This window comes from Gopherus flavomarginatus, chromosome 1 (assembly GCF_025201925.1).
Source record: "Gopherus flavomarginatus isolate rGopFla2 chromosome 1, rGopFla2.mat.asm, whole genome shotgun sequence".
NCBI classification, from domain to species: Eukaryota; Metazoa; Chordata; order Testudines; family Testudinidae; genus Gopherus; species Gopherus flavomarginatus.
The window spans coordinates 41,390,593-41,407,879 of NC_066617.1; the positions used below are offsets into that span (position 1 = coordinate 41,390,593).

A 17,287-nucleotide genomic window follows, 5' to 3' on the forward strand; every position below is an offset into this window, starting at 1 on the left:
GGGCATAAGTTAAGGCTTACATGGGGCATACCGTGGTTCTTGTGCTGATCCTCTGCAAAGAGGTGAAATTCACCCTTTACTTATGCTCTTCAGGACATCTTTCAGGAGAGACCTGTGGACACTTGCTCACATATAGTCCATTTTACAGTGTTGTTACTGAACTTGCCAGTTTTTTTTAATTTTTTTGAAATAAAATAGCATGATTCCTAGAAAGCAAGCTCCCCAGAGGGTGAGTCAACAGCTATACAAAGCATGTTTATAGTTGGCACACGATAACCACAGTGAGGGTACGAAGGCCTCTAAGAAAGATACTCGGCTATTACGCTGGCAAAAAAATCTGGGAGCTTGAGAGAGAGTCCAAGGGATTGGCATGAGCCTTCTCCCTATCTCTGACCCCTATATCCCAGCCCTAGAAAAATTGCATCTCACATGCTGATTCTGCTCCCATTGGAAATCAGTGGGCATTTTGCCTTTAATGGGAGCAGGATTGGCCTATAAGTCTTTGACTGAATGGGTTCGGATCTGAATTTAAGTTGAACCCAAGATTTGTCTTCTAAAATTTCAGGGCTTAAAGCCTCATTTACAAGGATTCATACAATAGCCAGGTCTCAAGGAGTCGGCTCCAGTTGTGTGGAAGGTAATACACAGAGGATAACAAGTCCAAATGCACAGAGCTGGTAGGCCCAGAGGAATTTACTTGTTTTTATTCAATGTTTTCCTTCAGGAATTATTGTCTGAAACTTAAGGACAACAAAAGGATGATATTTTTTTTTTAATTTAAGATGAAAGCTACCGTCTGTGAATATTTGAACTCTTTCCTTTATTGTCAAAGGTATTTGTATTTCTGTCAAAATACCAAATATGTCCCTAGTCATGTTAATAAGAGAGTTTAATACACCAGTCTGCAGTGCACAGTCAACTTCATATGCATCTCCTTGCATGGTACATGTCTGTTCATGACCCTTCAAAGGGTCAGAAACCCTTCCGTTTTTCATGCTATAGCGTTTCATACAGAAAGGCCTGATTCTTTGCTGTCTGGCACCTTGTTATATGTTCATGGCATACACACAGAGAGAGAGAGATAAAAACATAAATACTCTTGCTGCAGGGTGGCAGTGTAACACTACTTTTATTTCCTAAAATTCAGAATAACACACAAGAATCCAAAAACAGAGAGAAAGCAAACTGTCCCCCAAAACAGAGAGGCATAACTCAGCCCTCTTTACACTGGGCTGGCTGCCTGCAAACCAGTTGGTGCTAGCTTCAGAATCACATGCTTCTGTACAGATCCTGCTTGCCTGCAAGCAGGACCAGGAAAACCCCTGAGCATTTCAAGTGATAGCTTACAATTTCAATACAGTGTTTAGTACACCACTCTTGTTTAGAACACTACCACTGGTGTGTGAATGGAGGAAATGTACCCTCACTTTGTACTGGTGAAAATAACTATACAAGGTGCCAGACAGCCTAGAAGCAAGCTGTGAGTCTATAATTTTATGGTGTCACTTGTGCAATTTATACATTATTTATTGGTGGCCTTCCATATTAGAAATGTCAGAGCCTACTGGATTAGTATGTTCAGATTACTAGGGGGTTTTCAATTTTTCTTACTGAACCAGAATTTTATTGCTCCTACCTTTTGCGTCCTTCTTGGAAGAATATGTAAAGAAATGATAAGCCACCACAAAATTTCGTTTAGTTACACATTAGTACAGTAACCACAGAGCAGACATGCAGTTCTAATCCAGAATCAAACCACATCCACTCTACCCCAAAGTTCAGCAGTTGTTTTGGATTTGATGTTCTGTTTCTCCCATTCTAGAGACAGGTCAGAGCTGTGAAGTTTTGATCTAGATTTAAAGAGTCCCAAATGTTTGGTTGCGCTACACGCACATTTCCGTATATAGGTCCTTTTTACAATGTCTTGAATCAAAGTGTTGGAAGCTTGAATTACACATACAACATTAAACCTGACTTTGAAGTGCATCATTTTGTGTCCAGTGCTGTTTTAACTCTCCCTTCAGTTCCTCCTGCCATGAAACCCACAGACCTGAAGCTCACGACAAATAGGTCATCCGAGGTAGAAATGTACGTGCCCATTTGTTCTGTGGATAGCTGCAATATGATTGTCAGGACAGTGATTCTGCATTTAGAGTGAGGATACTTATGGTGTTGTTGCCTCATCCTCCCAGATGCTAAGTTCTTCAGCCTACTTTAGATTAGGAGGAATTTGGTCCTTGCTCTTAACTGCTTAGTTTGTGTGTATTGTTTTATTTTCCTTATTATAAAGAAAAATTCTCCATTGAACAGGTCAGGACCGGTGCTGTGCTGCTTACTCAGACAATGCTCTCATTGATGTCTGTGGGAGATTTTCTGAGTAAGGAGCTGAAGCATAGGCTCCAAAGGGAATGAATGCATTGTTGCAAATGTTATGTTCCATTTTAAATATCAAGGTGTTGAAATGTTTGATTTCTGAATGATCAAACAAAGCTTTAGGGTTAATGATGGAGTCCAAGAATTGCCAAATCACATTAATTTTCTTATAATGTACACTACCCAGTGTTTTCCCATCACAGTGAATGATAATTTTCATATCATAGTCAACTGTCACATGTTCATTTTTCCCCTCAAAGCTGTTAAATACTTCTAATAAAGCAGAACATTGGCAGCCAGTTGATTTACGTTTTGGTCAAAAAGCCAAGCTCTGCTGTTGGCCTTCTTATTAAATTTATAAATTGATGCTTCAAATACCAAACATTGCTCACAAGTACTGTATTTCTATATCTCTTAGCAGTTACCTAGCTCAGCCTTCTACCACCCTTCTGCTAGAAAATTCTCATGAGGAAGTAATGGAAGGAGACAGTAAGTTAAATGACTGATGAGTCAGTTCAAGTTTTATGTTTTAATTCCTTATATGTAATCATTTCTGCATAAATGATGCTTATTTCACTGTGTAGTACAGTTTCTACATGAGTTCAATGTCTCTTGACGCATTTCATTATCTATAGTATGTTTTAAATCATGTTTGTTGAGGATTTATTAAATACACAATGAGATTCTCTTTTTTGGTATCTCTGATCAACTTCTCTTACTAATATTCTTGTTTCAAGATGTGGGCAGTGTATGTTACACATACTCAAGTCATCTGATGTATCTATAAAGTGGCTTTTAATTTATGTGTTTTTTTTTCAAAATTCTCTCTGGTTGCACCTAGAGCAGCATATGGCAGTAAAGTACAAAAAACTATTTTTTATTATTATTATTGCTAAGAGTACAGGGCCAGATTCTGTCTTGGTTACATGAAGGTATAATTAAGGGCAGAAATTTGTCCCACAAGTATTTTGGCCCCACTTAAGTTCTACTTATTACAGACCCTTAGGTCCTGATTCAGCAAATATGATGAGAGGAGCAGCAATGGGCTTAAGCACATGCTTACATGTTTTGTAGTATCCGGGCCTTATACAGGATATAAATGGCACATAGAGTCTTTTGTAGGCTCACTGCTCTGGTGGGAATTTCACCTAAAGGTTGAAGATAGTTCCCAAATAAATAGGACCCTACCAAATTCATGGTCCATTTTGATCAATTTCATGGCCAGAGGGTTTTAAAATTGGTCAGTTTCACATTTTTAGAGGTTTACATCTGAAATTTCACACCATTGTAACCGTGGGGGTCCCACCCAAAAGTGCATCGCGGGGGGTCACAAAGCTGATGTAGGAGTGTTGTGGGATTGCTTCACTTCTGCACTGCCTTCAGAGCTGGGCTCCGAAGGCAGCAGCCACAAAACTTCCCCGCAGCCAGGGGAGATTCAAGGAGGTGGAGGTGGGTCTGATCTCCCCCATGCTGCTGGGAGCCTTCAGAGCTGGCAGCATCCATGGAGCTTCCTGCAGTCAGGGAAGATACCCAGAGGTGGGTCTGAGCTCCCCCTCAGGAGCAGCCCTGCAGGGGAAGAGGAAGCCCTGTCTCTCCCCAGCCCCGTCAGGACTAGCAGCTGGAGCCCAGTGAATAGTAGGAATATCCAGCTGGGGTGTCCCCAGCCCTGCCCCTCCAACAGCTAGATTTCACAGGGGAGATCTGATTTCACGGTTCGTGACGTGTTTTTTGTGGCCGTGAATTTGGCAGGGCCTTACAAATAAAGGATAGACGCAAGCTGGCCTGTCCTCAGGGGCATGCGCAAAAACTTAAATTTGATGGCTTTTGGAAGGACATTTCTGTGCCAGGGCCAGAGGAGCTCGCTCTCACTGCCAGAGCCCCAGGGTCTCTGCCAATTATTGGGGCAAGGATGTCCATGCCCCTGCATTCTACCCTCTTGTGCACCCCCCTGCCTGTCATGAACTTAACTCAAGAGGCAAGGCATACTTATCCAGTAGAGTTGTTTTCTACAATCAAAAAACAATTCAAAGGAATAGTGTAAAGATCACATATAATATTTCTGGAAGTAACGTGCAGTTGTCTGTCCTGGCTTCTAGTTCTCAGAGAATGCATGGAGACGTGAGCATCCTGTTCTTCTCATGGGATCTCTGTGTGTCAGGTGTCAGATGCATGCTGTTGAGGACTGAAGTGTGAATGAGTTGAAGTTTAACATGTACTTACAGACACCTGAAGGAATTCACAGTGACCTAGGTTATCTGTTTTGTTAGATGCTGCCTTACTCAGTCTTATTCAAGAGGAAAACGTGGTTAAATAATATTGGGAATATGACTGAAGTTCCGGGAAGTTCATAGACTTGGATTTTAAAGCCACCTGAGGGCTTTGGAAGCCTTATTTACCATTAACTTTAAGGAGAACGGCATCCAGATATCCTGGGAAAATCTCAGCCCCTATGTATTGGAGGCTGAAAAAGGCTGCAGAAAGAATCAGCCTCACCATTGAATTGTCAGCATTAAGACCTGTGTGGTGCATGAGTTAAAAGTCAAATATGTATAAATGTTATTGTTGGTGGCATATTATTTAGTAGATTGATATGATTCCTTTGGAGATTTCTTTTGCATCAGACAGGGCCTGATCCAAAGGCCTCGGAGGCAGTCTTTGCATTGGCTGACTGGATTTTGGATCAGGCCCATATTTATGCGCTTGTATTTGAATTTGGAAGTACAATGCTCCAATAGCACTATGGTAGCAGCTTTTCTTACACTTCCGGTGGCCATCACACAGACTTTAGGAAGCTGAGAGAGCAGCATTTCGGCCAATCCTCTGAGAAGTCCCAGTCAATGTTATGGTCCTGAGGCACTATTCCTAGGGCACTGTCAGTGTAGAGCCATCTAAAGACATGTTTAAGTCATTACTTGTGATTATTTTATTTAATGAAGGAGTGGGATCCGTTTAGGGGTTGTGGGGAGCTCACCATTTGCAGGCTCCAGGGGTTTGAGGAAGCCAGTTGGGAGGGAAAGCATGACCTCTTTCCAATATAGATAGCTGATGGAGTGGGTGGACCAGTTCAGGAGGGCAAGAGGCATCTGCAGTGGGATTGTGATGCTATGTGATGACATTCTTATGGCTCTGCACTGACATTTTGCAAAAACCAGTTTTTTTACATACAGGGCAGCTTATTTTTTAAAGGGCAATAGTCCAGGGTCTTCCATATCACCTTCCAAAAAAATCCCAACAACCTACTAGAAGAGATTACAAATATTTAACTACCTTATGGGCTCATTTTTTGACATGTTTGTTTGATTGTTTTTTTATACTGAAACTATTTTTGAGTTATACCTGGGCAAAAAAGCTTCTGATAAAAGTCAACTTTTACACTTCTGATCATTATAAATATGAATATAACAAATATGATATTTCCACCATTTATGCTGTTTATTTTTTGCACTTGACCTGCTTAGACTGTGCAGTTAGACCAGGTTGTATATAACGAGTTTTACTTCATGGTCAGAGTTCATTTCACTTTGGCTTTTCATGCACAAGCAAAGGTTACTTATAGGTATTTCTGTGGTGATGATTATTAATGTATCTACATAAGAACGGCCATACTGGGTCAGACCAAAAGTCCATCTAGCCCAGTATCCTGTCTTCCGACAGTAGCCAATTCCAGGTGCCCCAGAGAGAATGAACAGAACAGGTAATCACCAAGTGATCTATCCCTTGTCACCCATTCCCAGCTTCTGGCAAACAGAAGCTAGGGACACCATCCCTGCCCATCCTGGCTAATAGCCATTGATGGACCTATCCTCCATGAACTTATCTAGTTCTTTTTTGAACTCTCTTACAGTCTTGATCTTCACAACACGGATTTCAATGGGAGCTAAATGCCTAAATAGCTTTTAGGGATCTGGGCCTGAGTGTTTATATGGTTGCTTTGGGCTTTTGATCACTGGAGAGGAACTTTTAAATTGCTAAAAAATATTTTAATTTTTTTTTTATTTCATGGAATATTTCTTTATTCACTTTGAGTGAAATTCATCTCCAGGCAGAAGGCCTGTCCACTATTTAATTCCTCAAATTAGGGCTGAATTGAAAAGTAAACAGTGCACAGGTCTCTCTTTGGGGCCCTGTGTATAGGATGAATTTCACTGATTACATTTTGGTCATTCTCCAAGACCTAAACTTGCCTTCTAACTGACCTGATATTGTCCCTTAAAGCTTTACATCATGGAAATCAAGATCACAGAACAGAAACACACGTGGTTATGAGGGTAAGCCATGTCACTTTCCTCCAGATGTCTGTTTTTCCTCGCAGAGTTCTGTATAGCACAGGAGGAAACGGTTGAAGTGGGGTGCAGCAGTACATCACTATGGAACATCTCTGTACAATGATATTATCATCTTGCAACATGGTCATCGCGTATTGGATGATAGCTCATTATTGAAAAATGTCTCCCCATAGGAAGCAGTCTAGGGGCTTTCAACTAGGAATTTCTGACACCCCCTACCGCACCAGTTGCTATTTCTGAACTAATTCTCTCACTCTGGGCCTCCACGTTTCAATGAGGACCCAGATAAAAATATTTCTCTTCCCCTGGGGGAGGCATTACAAGGCACTGTTGAAGCCTTTACGCCTCATTCCCTGGTAAGTGAATTTTAGCATGTGTTGTGTAGTTAATTTTAGAAAAGGTAATGTCTACTATATGTAGTTAATAATTTGTAGCAAATACTCTCCCAAATAACTTTGTGTGTATGTTACTTATGTAGTGATAATTTAGGACTATGCTGTAGGACTTGAAATGTATGTAAATAAAGAATCGACACTTCATGAGAAGATACAATTATAAATATTGGTCCTGTTTCTGCCACCCTTATTTACCTTCATTGTACCTATCTGTGTGGGTAGTCTATTTGCTATTAAACATAAAGACTGCTTATGTACATCATACACAGTTATGGGTAAGGCATGTAGAATCTGGGACATTTATCAGCAATAGGGTAGTCCTTTTTCTTGATTTTATTTTTTCAATTAATTTTCTTTTTAAACAGGCCAACTGGATCTAGAAAAAAGGAGAATAAATGTCAGTACTTATGCTTTCTCGTCATGGCAGAAATTGTGCCTCAGGAAGACAAACTGAATCATCAGGCATGGAACCTACAGTCTGAAGTGAAGGACAGTACTCCTAAATAAAGGTAAAGTTATTGTCTTTTTATTTGATTAATAGTAATAATACTTAGAATTTATAGAACTAGCTTAGGGCCTGATCCTATAAACACTTATGCATGTGCTTAATCTTACCCACTGAGTTAAGTAAGACTACATATGTAATAAGACTTGTGTGTGTAAGTTGTTGCAGGAATTGGTCCCTATGTGGAGCTTATTTTTTCATAACTGTCCTTTAAATATTGCTGTTGAGCTCATGGCCCCAGTGAAGTCAGTGGAAGTTTTGCCGTTTACGTCAATGGAACCTGGATTTCACCCAGTAATTGTTTAAATAATATCAGAAGTAACAGAGTTATACATAATTTCCCTGTTAAATATCGACAGGGAAAGCAGATGTGGTTAGGTAATATAATTTTTCATTAGACTGAACTGTTTAACCTGAGTAACATGATTTTTTTTTTCCAGAGAGAAGAGGATCCAGAGTCATTTTCCTTTAAACATTACTTTAAAAAAACACAATTAGTTACTTTTCTTAAAATAAAATACTTTGGTTACATGCTTTATTGCGCATTTATTCCCGAGTTATGTACCTAGTGTGTATGATGCATGCCTGTGGCTGTTTGATTGCATGTATGTTGATACTGTGATATATTGTGGATGCGCTGCGTGTGTGGCATGATATTGTACTGCAATATGATAGACCTGTCAATGTATGATAGTATTCTGTACCAGCTGAGCTCATGAAGCTTCTCATCTGGCTTATGTAGCAGAAGCCTGTGTTTCAGTGGTATCTAATGCATATGTGTAAATCTGGATTGTGACGAATATCTGTTTAAAGCACTGGATCTTCACAGTGTTCCCTGAAGCCTAAGGGAATTGTATTATGGAATATTTCTGTAGCATTGCCTAAGAAGGGCTTGATTCTGCAAGGTGCTAAGCAATCTGTGGAGGTGCTGAGTGCCTTCAGCTCTCTCTGACTTCAGCATGTTGCAGATTTAGGCCCCCTGGCCCTGATTCATCAAGGCTTTCATGCATAATGCTAAGCATGTGAGTTGTCCCATGGACTTTCATGAATGTGTGTAACAGTGTTGTTAAATTGTACACTCTTATGTGGCTCTTATGTTTTAGAAACACATTTATAAGAACATTGCAATCAGTAGGTTGTATACATAGCTAATTCCTTGCTAAAAATGTACCAGGGGAGGATGAAATGCTGGCTCCATTGCAGTCAATGGCAAAATTCCCACTGACTTCAGTGGAGCCTGGATTTCACCATGAGTGTGTGTTGCGCCTCATTATTTAAATACTACATCACTATTCATAGCAAACCTGTCAAAATAATAAATATGTAAAACAATACAATATCCTAAATAAATATCAATAAACAAAACACCAGTTAAAAATAGTACAGCGTGCTCAATAACAGTAATGAACAACAAAACTCCCACTTCACACCATACAGTGAGAGCAGCTGAAAAACAGGCATTTAACAGTGGAAGAGCTAGCAAACTTCCCCAGCAGAACTTTGACTTTCTTTGCTCGACAGGAGAAACTCATATTTGAAGTCATCTCTAATAAATGAGACTCTGTTTGGTTCAAACGTTGTAGTGCAACTCTTCAGATTTTTCTCTCTGACCAATGTGAATGAAATGGTTGCAGAGTAAGAACTCCTGTGCATAATCTATAGAGATTTGCTCTTATAGAGGACTCTACACTTGCTCCAGTGCCCACTGAAGTTAATGGAAAGACTCCAGAGAGCCCAATTAGACTGGGTTGAGCCCAGTTAGATATTGACCTGCCATGACTCTTGAAATACATAGAAATGTTATTCTGGTCAGTCTCTCTCTCTTTTTCTCTACATTCTCTCCTATGTGCTATACATAGTTGGACAGTTAGTATATTTAAATGATTATACCAGAGTACACTACTCCTTGTGCCAAATTTGAAATATGTGCCCAATCCATGGTGCATGCACATCAATAACAATGCTAAGTATATGACCTTTCATTGAGATTGTTTGTTTGTTTTTATTGCATTGCAATTCTGTGTTGAAATATTGCAATAGTTATCTTAATTGTGGGGCCTCAGTGGAAAAACAAAAACAAAAAAACAATGTTTATGATTTATTTCGTAACACCAGCTGGTGCATGGATCCAGAATAAATGCAATTGCTTTGTGCGAGCAATTGTATACAGTCTTGACTGCATGTTTTTGGTACAGTACGTACTGTGACTTAGGAGAAATGATCACATACTTTTCCACAGGAGAAGTTGTTTTTCTCTGAAACTTAATTTGGAGCTGACAAGTGTGGCTTAGCACATGGAAGATCTTTTAATATATTTCTGGATATAAAAAACTGCATTCAGTGTCTGTGCTACTTTTTTAACTGAAACTTTTCTTCCATAGGAACCTACTGAATCTCTAGGGAAACCTTAGCAGTAAGGTAGTAACAGTAACCAACCCCCTGACGGCAGGAGTTGGAATTTCTTGGCACACATCTCCCATGATCAGTAATGGGATGCGATATGATTGCCGAAAACCAGGGAGCCAATGAGCATTTTCCTAGTAGAAGCAGGTGGTAGATGCTGCAGCTGGAATTTTTTTCTAATTGCTGGAATTTGGGGCTCATGCAACCAGAAAAGATATTCGAGTAAAGAGACTCTGGAAATACACCTAAAAATGAGTCTAAATGAGAAGTTGAGTAACATTAACATACTCTTCTTAAACTGTCCTCTCTGAAAGGTTGGAACTGAATCATTTTGAGGTATTGTTTTACTTTCTGTTGTAAAGGTACTTAATTCTAATTCATTAGGCTTATCAAATGAATTGACTTTGTATTGTTTAGTAGCATTTATTGTAACTGTTCCACCCAGATTAGTTGTACTTTAGAAGCTAATCCTTATTGCAGTGCATTGCTTCAAAAAAAACCAAAAAAAAAACCCCCCACAAACCGCCCCTGACAAAACACCTAAAACTAACCCTGAAACTTACACTGATTTGATTACATGAAGACCCAGTATGTGCATGTGCCTTTTGGATACTTCCACAGTACAAGAGAACTGTTCAGTTTCCCTTGCGAGGCTCAGTAAATTTGGCAGGTGGGGGTCTTTTTTTTTTTTTTGCCTACTGCTGCAGCAAAGATTAGAGCTTCTTTGCGCATGTGATTTATGGGGAAGGGTTTAAACACTGTAGAGGAAATTGTTAGTCATTGATACCAAATGAAACAACTCTCAAGGCGTGTTACAATTTGTAAAGACCCAGCAGCCTTAACTGACCCTTAAAAACCCTTTAATCCTGTTGCTCCCAGAGCCCAGGTTGTGTGTTCATAATAGAAACAAGCTTGGTGTTTTTGGCACATTCTGTGTTCAAGAAGAAAAATATTTACTTAATGTGGGTCTGATTTAGCAACTGCTTCTTGTAATGCCTGTCAAAACACTATAAAAATTTACTCCATATCCAGTACTCTCTAGAGACATATCGTTGAGCTGACATGGATATAGTACATGCTTTCTCCTCTAAGAGCATGTCTAGGTCAAGGTCATTATTGTGTTATTGTGAGTAACTAACAATAGTGCAACTTTCACTAGACTTTATAGAATATTTTATTGCTAGTCTTGAAAAATCTTTTAACAGTAAATATCTGAAGGTAAAACTAAATATTTACCATGCTAAATAGACTGTTACACCAACAGAGAATGTCCAATTATTACCACTGAAATCGAAGAGACACTTGAGATGAAGTTGACCCAGTATCTAGATGATATTAAGTTTAAATTTTCTCTGTCATGTTCAGTACAATAGTCCTTGTTACTGTGAGTTTTCACAGGATTAGATTCATTGACTTCAACTACAAATAATTTGGCTTTATTAATGAAAAAATATTTCACTAAGGTGAGTCATATATTATGCTTATTTCTATAGGGAAGGCATGTCCTTTTGATAAACAGTCTCAGTTGCTGTACAGTGGTTAAGGATATCCTGTTCATTAGCTGTCCAGAGTTCAGTGTGGAGTTCTACATTGGAAGTGGTAGCCAATGCAATTTATATATATATATATTTTTAACATTTCTAGTCGAGATTTATTAAAGCTCTTCAAGCAGATAGTTTTGCCCGGGGTGTGGGCAGTACGGGTTGTAACTAATATTAAATCTTTGTGGACTTGATGGCCATGTAAAGAAACAGTAAAAGAACATTGATATCATTTGAAATATTTATTTTACAGAGCTCCTTTTGTAGGTTAAATGCACAGCAGTGACTTTTCTCTCTGTTATACAGAGGAGCCAATATACTGTTACACACCCCACAACTTCACCCGTGACCAAGCCTTGTATGCCAGAGGATATTGTTGGACAGAACTAATAGATGCCTTGCCAGGAGTTGATGCCAGCCATTGGCCCTCCTTGTTTGAGCATAAGTTCCTTCCTTATGCACTGCTGGCTTTTGCTGGCATAATGTACATTCCAGCTCTTGGCTGGGAGTTTCTGGCCTCCACCAGACTGACTTCTGAGCTTAATTTTTTGCTTCAGGAGATTGATAACTGCTACCACCGTGCAGCAGAAGGGCGTGCACCGAAAATAGAGAAACAAATACAGTCCAAAGGCCCTGGGATCACAGAGCGGGAAAAAAGAGAAATAATTGAGAATGCCGAAAAGGAAAAAAGCCCTGAGCAGAATTTGTTTGAAAAATACCTGGAAAGAAGAGGGCGAAGTAACTTTTTAGCTAAACTTTATCTTGCAAGACATTTATTTATCATATTTTTAAGCATTATACCAATTACATATTTATCCACCTACTATGCTACGCAGAAGCAAAATGAGTTTACGTGTGCACTAGGAGAGCCTCCTGACAAAACGAGCAGCTCCAAATTACACATCAGAGTGAACTGCAAGCTGCCAGCTGTCCAGCTGCAACGGATCATTGCTGGAGTAGACATTGTCCTCCTCTGCTTTATGAACTTGATCATTCTCATCAACTTAGTTCACCTCTTCATATTCCGCAAGTCTAATTTCATATTTGATAAACTGAACAAGGTTGGAATAAAGACCAAGAAGCAGTGGCAAAAGTCTCAGTTTTGTGACATCAATATTTTAGCTATGTTTTGCAATGAAAATCGGGACCATATAAAATCCCTGAACCGCTTGGATTTTATAACAAATGAAAGTGATCTGATGTATGATAATGTGGTGCGCCAGTTGCTGGCAGCGCTGGCCCAGTCTAATCATGATGTCACACCAACGATGCGCGATTCAGGGATTCAGACTATAGACCCCAGTGTCGATCCAGCAGACATTGATGCCAGTGAACAGCTCGTCATTAAGAGACCTAGGAAGAAGATGAAATGGATCCCAAGTAGCAATCCACTTCCGCAGCCATTCAAAGAGCAGTTAGCTATTATGAAGGTTGAAAACCACAAACCTGAAAAGCCAAAGCCAGTGCGAAGGAAAACAGCAACTGATAGCCTTATTGCTCCTCTGATAGAGTCCACTTCAAAAACCTCACAGCAATCATCATCTCATAAAACTGAGTCAAACACCATCTCCAGCACAGGCAATGAGAAAAAACATACACGGCACTTTTCACTGGATGTTCACCCATATATACTTAGCAGTAAAAAACCCAAGCCAGAGATTCAAGCCATTGCTTCAATGCCTACATCCAAAAGCCAAGAGGATGGATTTTTAAACCAAGAGGAAAATGTCGTAGTTCATGTCACCTCTTCTCTCAAAGGTACAGTATGTCATTGCAGTACCATTTCAACAGCGATAAACTGAACAGGCCAGAATTTGGAGTAGCTGTCTGCTGTAGGTTGAACTCAAAGATGACCTGATCTGTTTGCTCTATCTTGTTAAATTTCTAAGCAGCTGATAATATAAGGGCAAGTAGTCTTCTTAAATGGGTTAGATAGAATTTCTCGATATAGGTCTGTGATAAGGAATAGTAGAGCTGTGGCAAGGCAGAGCTATGCAACATGTCCTTCTGCTTTGCAGATTTTTTTTGTAGTAGTAATAGATTTTTACACTTAATTTTGAATTTGGCCTTATGCAAAATGTCACCACTTTTGCCAGGAAAAGAGGTAAGAGTTGGCTCCCAGGATACCCCACCCTTTCCTATCTCTCTGATCCACTTCATTGTAAGTTACATCACTCATTTTCCAGTAACACAGGAACTGCCATGCTAGATCAAACCAGTGTTCCATCTAATCCAGTGTCCCGTGTATGATGAGCCAGTGCCAGCTGCTGAGGAAGGTGCATGAAACTGTGCAGAAGGCAGTTACAGAATAATCTTCCTACTCCCCTTTTGTTAGAGGCTGATTTATGCCCTGAATCTTGAGGATTTGAAAACTCAGATTATTGTTGAGTTGTAATCCTTAGTATAAATTTAAATTTTCCTTTGTTTTACTTGGCTTTAAGGAAGGCTGGTCTGTGTGAAAGGCACCTCTTGGAACTCAGGTTCATTTCTCAGCTTGGCCACAGACTTCTGTGTGTTCTTGGACAAGTCAGAGTTCCCCACCTGTATGATGCAGATCATAGTACTTCCCTAGCTCAGAAGCATAGGGGCCGACTCTGTGACTGCTCACCACCCACAGCTAATCGCTATGCTACCGATCAGCTGTTTGGGGGATGGGGAAGGCATTGTGGGGAGGGTGGAGAGCAGCGGGTGGGAGGGAGCAGAGCAGGGGCGGGGCCTTGGGGGAAGGGGTGGATTGTGGGTGGGGCCTTGGGGCAGAGCAGGGGTGGAGCACCCCTGGGGAAAAATAAAAGTCAATGCCTATGCTCAGAGGGGTGTTGTGAAGACAAATATTTCAAGTGATCGTGAGGAGCTGAGACGCTATGGTGATGGGCACCATATCTAGCTATTTTGTTTTACTGTAAGTGACCGATACAGAAGATGAAATATGCAGTTGGAGTTATAGAAAACTTTGTGTTAAAGATATGGCTCTAAGTTCCTTATAAGCGAAGAACACCCCCCCTTCTGGACCTCAGCAGACAGCTACTGTGTCATCCCTGCTCAGCAGAAAAGTGATTTGAGATCTAAAAGTTTCTGTCATTTCCAAATCCTTATGCTCCTTTTTGGAGTCCTCAAACTCCCCAATATATGTGTGCAGGACTTCCTACAGCATTCTTAATCCAGTAGCCTGTTCTGACTCCAACTCCCTGAAGCTACAGGGGGTTTCTGGTCTCAATTATCTTTATTTAAACAAGTGTTTGGATATTTTAAGTTGTGAGTACAAAATAATTACAACAGCTGCTTTTTTGCCCACCTTAAACCCCACCCAAGTTCTGGAAAGAAACATTTATTGATTATACATTGTTGAGCTATTTCATTTAGAATAGCGGCGTATGGTGTGTGTAATGAGGATGATTTCGTATAGGGGATGCTTAGAAATGTAGCTTTAAGTGATATTTACAAAACTTGTTAGTCACACTGTAATGTGCATCTAGGACTAGAATTTTCAAAAGTCAAAGCTCTCATGAAGAAGTAGTCTTAGATTTCTCAGTCCAATTAAAACCTGTGTATTGGGCCCAATTCTTCTCCCTCTGAAATTAGTGGCAAAACTCCCATTGACTTCTGTGGGATCAGGATACAGCTATGTGGCGGATTAGTGGGGGGAAATAGACTAGCCAGTGATTTACTCTGTATTCTGTTTTCTTTCAGTCATCCCACATCATGAGAAAGAGATTCCATACTCATCTGAGACATGCAGAACTGTCCCTGCTGCTGGGACTTACCTCTCCTGCAATCACAATCACATAGCAACAACTACTGCTGCTGCAACAAATACACCCCTGAGCCACATCAAACTAGAACCAGCAGCTACACTGAATCGTAATCCTACTCACCCTCTACTGAACGTCAATACACTGTATGAAGATCACGAGGAAGAGGTTTCCAACCTTACAGACAACAGTATTCATTCACCAACCGATGCAGGGGAAATACTCTCCATACCTACCCCAAAGCACATAATGATGGCAACATTTGAAGAACCAAGGGCAATAGTGAGTTCTGTGGAGTACTAAAGATATAGTGCTGCATGGATATAACCTAATGGTTAGGTCCAGTACCACTGTAATGGAACCCTCAACAATGCAATTCACTGCATGAGCATGGAGAGTTTTAATACAGACCATAGGCTTTGGTAATACCACAAATTGATTTTTCAGGATAGCATCATCACCACTGTCACTAGTTTGCAAAATAGAATAATAAAAAAAAATCAGATAAAAGTACACCTTTACCTCCAAGAGCACCCAAGCACAAAAAGTTAGCTGTAGCTTCATCAATTAAATATGGATCAATACAACTTTTGAAACACTGAAAGAGTTTGATGGCATGTCACAGTGATTTTTACAGAGCACTTATATCCTTTGTATTTACAATGGCTAATTAAAGCTAAGTAGATATTGGTGAGGTGTATCTTCTATTTTAATGGCAGGAGTTAAATAAGAGTTTAATAATAAGGAAAATATATTTTTTCTCCATGGACTTTATGAAAAAGACATATGCAAGAAACATTTATTTTTTTTGTTTCTTTAGCTCACTTGTGCTGGGCTTGATGGAGGTTTAGGATAAGGGCTTACTAACACCAGCTTATAGTGCAAAAAGGATTGAAATGCTTCAGTCTGCATTTGTGAGTGAGAGGTATGCCCTGCCCTTTAATCTTATGTGTGAATGGAAGATGATGAAATGAAGAGTTTATTTTCTTAAATATATTTTTCCATTGAAAAATTACTTTAATAGCTTTTCAAATCAGGTTTTGCTTTTATCAAAATAGAGAGAAGAGGGTCATTCTAGCAGCTTATTTTTGCGTAGTCTATTTATGAACCAAGTTAGAAACTTTCAAAGGTGCTTCACTGATATGAAAAAATCCTGCAATGGTGATGCAGTGTAAAACCAGCAATGTTTTCAAACAGTGCAGAGTTAAAGAGGATTGTTAGTTTATGTTTGCAGTCTCTCCTAGACTCTGATCCAGCAAAGCACTTAAGCACATGCTTAACTAAGCATGTGAGTAATCCCACTGAAGTCACTTGAGAATAGACACATGCTTAAAGTTGAGCCCATGCTTACGTGGTTTCTCTGGATCTGGGCCATAATGTATACGGACAATAATCCTGCAGCATGTGCTGTCATTCCTGTTCAAAATTTGTCTTCCTTGGCCCAAAGTACATCCTAATGCCCATTCATCCTATAACTTGGATATGTGAGATTTTATGAGAAAATTCTAATAGAAGGAAAAAATCTACTAAAAATGTATCATGCAATAACCATTCTCCTCAAAAGTCTAGTCTGACAAGAGAAGACTATATTAAAACGGTATTCACAGTGCATTCAAAATTATGAACTACTGTTTGCTTCAAAATTCTGTATGGTGGTAGAAAAAATATAGAGAGCACAAGTATGGGACTGAAATCTTAAATATATTTTTTAATTTATATTACCTCAAACATGGATATATGATACCAGTATTTAATGAACTATAGCACTGAAGATAAATAAACATTATTCTGAATATCTTTCGTGTGTAATATTTTATAGCTAAATGACCCACCTCTACCACAACATGAGAAAAAAACTAAACTAGATACAGTTGGATAGAGGATGTAAATTAGTCATCCCCTATGTTTTAGTAAATCTATTAAATATGATTTTGATGTGGATGTCCCCATTCCACCTTGCACATTTGACTTTACTGACTTGATGGCTAAGAAGGTGGTTTGCAGTTTTTAAGTAATAAAAGTCCAGTTACATATT

At 39.5% G+C, this 17,287-nt stretch overlaps 1 protein-coding gene across 6 annotated transcripts in view; it reads left to right on the forward strand.

Annotated features, from left to right (window-relative positions):
• Positions 1 to 17,010, forward strand: part of PANX2 (pannexin 2) — a 28,673-nt gene extending 11,663 nt beyond the window's left edge. For 2 of the 6 annotated variants that reach the window (XM_050936190.1, XM_050936189.1), the window contains 2 exons: positions 11,810 to 13,261; positions 15,191 to 17,010. In XM_050936190.1, the coding sequence (XP_050792147.1) occupies positions 11,810 to 13,261; positions 15,191 to 15,555 (1,817 nt within the window). In that variant the 3' untranslated portion in view covers positions 15,556 to 17,010. The other 4 variants (XR_007772055.1, XM_050936191.1, XR_007772056.1 and 1 more) reach the window with 4 other exon arrangements.
• Positions 17,011 to 17,287: the final 277 nt, after the last annotated feature.